This window comes from Convolutriloba macropyga, chromosome 7 (genome assembly GCF_964194025.1).
Source record: "Convolutriloba macropyga chromosome 7, txConMacr16.3, whole genome shotgun sequence".
Lineage (NCBI taxonomy): Eukaryota > Metazoa > Xenacoelomorpha > Acoela > Convolutidae > Convolutriloba > Convolutriloba macropyga.
This window is the reverse complement of record NC_134474.1, coordinates 1,943,332-1,949,434: the sequence shown is the minus strand read 5'-3', so window position 1 is coordinate 1,949,434 and position 6,103 is coordinate 1,943,332. Positions and strand designations below refer to the sequence as shown.

The following is a 6,103-nucleotide window of genomic DNA, read 5'->3' as shown; positions in this document are numbered from 1 at the left end:
AACATGTTTTATTGTCGAGCAAATCTCCAGAACACCTTTATTGTCCAGCCAAATTCCCGGACGTATGTTTTAGTTCCAGCAAAATTCTGGGACGGTTGTTTTAGTTCCAGCCAAAGTCCTGGGCATCACATTAGGTCCAGACAAATTCTTTTCATACCCAATATCTGCCGAGAACAGTCTTTTCATACCTTAAATCTGTCGCGGTCGGTCTTTTAATATTTCCAAGTCTCGACTAGGGGGCACTGAAAACCTGCGTTTGCGTTGCTTTATACACGTATATCAAGATCAATTTGAAACTTGTCATATATTTTCAGGTTATCCTTTAGGCCAACCATTTAGGTGCTGTTGTTATATGTTTGGTTAATCCATTTTACATAAATGATAAAAGTCATATTTGATAGTTTGAACATTTGAAGAGCATCGAAGAAAAAGCGTATATGCAGTAGAATTAAAAGTTATTTGTGCGGTGCTAAAAAGGTCATCATTTGGTTCATTTTTCGATCGTATTCATATTGGATGGCTTTAAAATACCAAGTGATTTTCAAACAAATTATCAAACTCCAGCTTCTATGATATCGAATAAGAGATTTTATTTGATCTCTGGGACTTGGCTCTCTTTTAGCTTTCAGCCGCTCTGGTTAATTTTATCACTCCAGTTTATGTTTTTCGAATACTTCTCATTCTCTGTCAAGTGAGCTTTGTGGAAGTGCTCTCGCTTTTGTGGGCTTTATCACTTTGGAGAATTTATCACTTTTTGAAGGCAATAAACCAAGGAAAATGGCGGCCTTTTTCATTGATTAAAAAATGAAAGAACAACAACACTAAAAACTGTGTTCAGGACATGAATCAAGTTTTAAGAGTTGGTTCAAGCGATGCCAAGTCTGAAATGTGACACAATCAGAACTTTGATAGATTAGTGATCCAAGACATGTAATTTGACTGATTCAAAAATGGTGAGAAGTTTGAGCTCACAAAATGACGAGAGAAGAAATATTCTCAAAAATGATGGCATCGATTATCATCGAACGAGTGAAGGAAAGTTATTCTCGATAAGATACAGAATTGGACTCCTTGCATTCCTCGGCTTTGCTTTGCTCTTTTCAATGAGAGTTACTTTGAGCATTGCAATTGTGGATATGGTCGTGGAACACAGAACACAAGACGACTCTCACAGCCAAAACTGTCCTCTGCCCCAGAACAGCAATTCTTCCCTGGAAAAGATGAGCCAAGAGGGATCTTTTTCAATATTTTTAAATTGAATAAGCTTAATTTCAAAATTGGTTGCTGTCCAAAGCAAACTTTTGTTTTTCTGGGCATTTGGTTTTATGTTTGATTTCCCATGTCTATATCAAGAAATGGTGAGTATAATCCCCATCAAAGTGCAACAAGTCTGTTAAGTCTCTAATCTACGAAACAAACAAAAAAATTCAAATTTGTTCGATTTGTTTTATAAATGAGCTAAAGAAGAAAGTAAATCAATTTTTGCTTTTATCGAAAAATTATCTCCAAGAGGTACGTCTGAAACACCTGATATTACGGATGATCATAACTTTTTAAGGAAAAGAATTTTTGACTTGAATCACAGGAATTTTTGACAAAAATTGTCTTCTCAATTCCAATGCCCAAATGTTTTTCGCGCAAATGTTATCTAGATCTTAGAAGCTGCAAAGCAAAAAACCAAATATAAGAATAGTTTTACGGAACAACTCAACAAAAACCCTGGACAAATAAATTATGGCTCAATGATTTCGATAACATTCAAATTCAGTGACGGTTTTTTTTCTCATTAAAAAGGAATTGCTAGCAAAAGCTATCAATGACGACTCAAGAGAGTACGCTGTCCATCATGTATATTCATGATGAGTCGCTAGAGAGATGAGACAGAAGCTGTGCCAGGAAAACTTTTTCGTTCGCGTAGCTAAGTATAACAATGCTCTTTCATTCCCCTACAGTCTTTCTTGTCCACCTCTGATGAATCCCAAAACATTCCAAACAGAAATGACAAAAATTTTGAGGCACAAGCAATATCTAAATTCAAATATTACTGCTATCTTTCTGGATGGGATCCATTAGAAAACCTAAATCGAATTTGAACCTCCCCTAAATGTGGCGAAAACAAGATGGTGGAAACCTTGTTTGATTTGAATTCGTTATTATTATTATAGAACATCTGGGAAAATACCTTGATATTTTGTCAATACATTATAAACGATCACACATCTGGAGCAATTCGATTCCTAATTGATTTTTCAATTAAACGACTGATAGAAAAAGTTCCTATTAGGTGGGAAAGTTTGACTGGACCATTTCCCAACAAGCAAATCTGCTCTCCGCTTTTTTCTACGGCTATGCTCTTACCCAATTACCCGGAGGATATATTGCTTCGAAAAACAACGGCAAAAATCTGTTCGGATGGGCAATTCTCATTCGTGCACTTTTGCTTGCATTGAACCCATTTGTTGCCTATTTTGGAGGAGTGCAGCTGCTCTATGTTTTTCGAGCACTTGAGGGCGCGACTGAGGGCATTACGTTGCCAACATTCCAATATTTAGCGGGCCGTTGGGCACCAGAATGTGAGCGGAGCTTTTTTTCTAGCTTTGTGATTTCTGGTGTGTCTATTGGAATGATGCTGGCTTAACCTATCGTTGGGTTTATCTGTACCATCGATTTGCTAGAGGGTTGGCCTCTGGCTTTCTTTTTCTATGGGTTTCTGGGAATAATTTGGTTCTTTTTCTGGATGAGGATTGCATCCGATTCTCCCGAAAATCATCCCAAAATAACAGAGAACGAGAAAACGTACATTACCTGTTCAATCAATTTCCAAACCAATTACAACAGTGATGTAATTATACCGTGGAAACAATTGTTCAAAAGCTTTCCTTTTTTTGCAATAATAATAGCCGAGACAACGATTAATGTTGTAGAATATGCACTAATGACTTGCTTGTCTCTTTATTTAGCAAACGTGCTCAATTTAAATGTCAATGAAAACGGACTTTACAATTCTCTGCCGTGGCTCCTAACATTTCTCGCAATTCTTACCACGTCTCGACTCACAGATTTCCTGTTAAGCAGAAAGTACGTCACAACAACATTTATCCGGAAATTAAACCAGCTCATAGCTTCATTTGGTTCTGCTATTTTTCTAGTTTTGGCAGGTTACGTTGATTGTAATGCGACCCTAGTGATTATTTCGGTATCGGCGGCCATGTTTTTCTACGGGTTTCGATACCCGGGTGCTTATTGCAACATCCAGGACATAGCACCCTACTTTGCCGGAATCACTTTTGGTATTACGAACACTATTGGTTCAACCGCCGGAATTCTGGCTCCAGAAATTGTCGGAAGAATCACAGATTCTAACGTTCACAGCCAGGAGTTGTGGCTGTACAGCTTCTATGTCATTGGCATCATTTCAGCTTTGGGTGGGATTTTGTTCATGTTTTTAGCCTCTGGCGAAGTACATTCATGGGGAAACCCTAAATTCAGTGAAACCATACAAAATGGAAGTTCAAATAGCGAGAATTGAGCAATTTTTGGGACACTTCATCAATAAGTTAACCGGAAAATAGAATCAACTAACCCTATAATTTACTTCTATATACAATGCTCCACCACCCAAGTTGAGGTCCAGATCCATATTGAGTTATGATCACCACCCGTGTGTTCCCAGATCGAAGTTAAAGGGTCTGGACCGTGGCTACAGCGCACAGTAGACTGGACCATAGTCTGGTTTGGGTCTGGTCAGAGGTCACTTAGGTCTGGAAGGTTTGATCAGAGGCGGATTCGAACGCACTTGAGTGTAATCAGAGACCGTTTCGGTCACGCTAGGATTTCCAACTTGAACTTGAGCAAGCCCCATGAGAACCCCTATTCACTAGATTATACAGAAAAAAAAACAACTACTCTGCTAAAAACGGTTTCAAAAACGGCCAACAAAGCGTCTTGTAAAAAAAATGGTTAAAACATTTCTTACGTATAAAAATCGTTCAAGAACCGTCATTGTCTTTAAAAATCGATTAAAAAAGCAATCTTGTCTAGAAAAAAAGCTAAAAAAACGGAATGAGTATTTTTCTGCGGTAATTTCAACCGGGGTTATATTAGTTCAGGTTGAGTCTCATCAGAGCTTCTTTCGATCTGACAAGTCGGATCAAATTTGCTATTAGTCTGGAATTTGGTCTGAATTTGAGTCTGTTCATCAGCGCACTATTGCCTGGACCATGGTATGTGTACGGTCATTTTAAGGTCATTTTGGGCTCGAAACTCTGATCAGAACTCATTTCGTTCTGGATAGTCTGACCATAGCTCACTGTGGGTCTGAAGTGTTTCTGCTTTCTATTCAAATTGTTAAGTGACATAAAATTGGCAAACAAGCGGAGAGGTTTTTGTTTCCGATTTTGTTAAACAAGGAACGGATCTGACAACGGTTAGTGTCAAATCAAAACCTGGCGTCGAATTTGGAAAAGGTTATATTTTAAAATCACAAAACAGATGCTAAATTGTCTTAATTTGTAAAATTAATTTTATAATTGTTATGACTCGAAGTTTACTAAACAAATGTTTTCAACCTGGTTCCATCGGTTTTTTATATCTCTCTTCATTGGATGAAAAGTTGCTGATAAAATTTTTTGTTTGAGCAATTAGTTGATTCCAATTTTTTGCGAAAGTACATTTTAAGCACAGCAAAAACCCTGAGGCTCATTTATATGATAGTTTTCCTGTCTTAAATGGCGCAACGAATATGAATGGTGTTGGATATGATAAACTTCTAAGTCTCTTGATGAGTTTTTCACCAGGCAGACTGCAACGTATGTTCTCTTAAGAAATTTTGAACAATTTTTATATATATATATATATATATATATATATATACATAAATACATACATACAAACATATATACATATATATATATATATATATATATATATTACTATTGGCGTATTACTATATATATATATATATATATATATATATATATATATATATATACCCTTGACGTATTTTGTTTCATTGGAAGCAGAGTTGAGTACTTTTGAGACAAGATTCCCCGTACTTCGGCAAACAACAGTATTGTTTTCACTGTCACGTAGAAAACGTTCAAGCAGACGAAGTAACAAATTTTCTACTTTTATTATTCAATTCCCAAATTGAGTTACGGTTCCTATCGGTTCTCGAAAGGTTATCTTTTTATCTTTCCGCATTTCTGGAGACGCCACGGACATCGGTTGTATCTCAGGAACTGCTGGTGTGCCTCCTAGCTATGTCATATTACCTGGTCTTGATTTGTAAAAAAAAAACATTACTTTCCCGAAGAATGGCAAAAAATTAGCCCTTGAGTGTCCTGACTATAAACGATCTCAATCTCGACCAGATCAGTTAACAAGGTAACCCTCAAAGTAGTGGAAAAGGTCGTGTTCTCAACTGTTTCCAACATTTTGACAATGTTGGATGTTTCCACATTATCTCTCATAATACGCAGTCTAAGAAATGTCCAGGGGTTACCGATAAATTTTTTCGCAATTTCACTTGCTTAGTTGACGTAATAGTTTTTGGCAAGGATGTTAACTCCTTCCAATTTAAAATTTTATTTTGGTGCAGTGTTGAGTTTTCATATGTCTGTAGACATCTGTTATAATTGCTAGATCCAACATTTTTGGCGAGAACTGATTTCCAGCCTTGTTGGTATGAACTTTGTTCTATTTGACATCGGGTTGTGTTTTTCACCATCCACAGCAATTACCCAAAAGCATACAATCCGATTTTTTTGGCATATAAATTAGGGAAAAACGCAATTATTTGATTTGATATTTCATGAACTTAGTAAATGCTTCTAAAAATTATGATAAATTGAAAAAAAGAATCGTTGACATAAGAGGATTTCAATAATAATACACATGACGCAACTGTGATAGCAAGACGCGGGTAAGTATAATAGATTCAATAAGTCTTTTTCAAATTACGATTTTTGCTCAGAATATAGATTTTTGATTGGTTTTCTGGTAGTTTTACCTCAACAAGACATAATGGATCCTCTTCTCTGTTTGGTTTCGTTTCTTATTTTTCTGTTTCTTATACAAAATTTACTCATATGCCATTTTTTGC

The 6,103-nt window shown here is 36.4% G+C and overlaps 2 protein-coding genes across 2 annotated transcripts; both read left to right on the top strand.

Annotated features, from left to right (window-relative positions):
• The first annotated feature begins 499 nt into the window (after nt 1-499).
• On the top strand, nt 500-3,594 carry LOC142342396 (sialin-like). The gene is made up of 2 exons (XM_075393712.1): nt 500-1,256; nt 2,285-3,594. The coding sequence occupies exons 1-2, from the start codon at nt 951-953 to the stop codon at nt 2,636-2,638; spliced, it is 660 nt and encodes a 219-aa protein (XP_075249827.1). The 5' UTR covers nt 500-950; the 3' UTR covers nt 2,639-3,594.
• Nucleotides 2,936-3,529, top strand: LOC142342395 (sialin-like). The gene has a single exon (XM_075393711.1). The coding sequence runs from the start codon at nt 2,936-2,938 to the stop codon at nt 3,527-3,529; it is 594 nt and encodes a 197-aa protein (XP_075249826.1).
• Nucleotides 3,595-6,103: the final 2,509 nt, after the last annotated feature.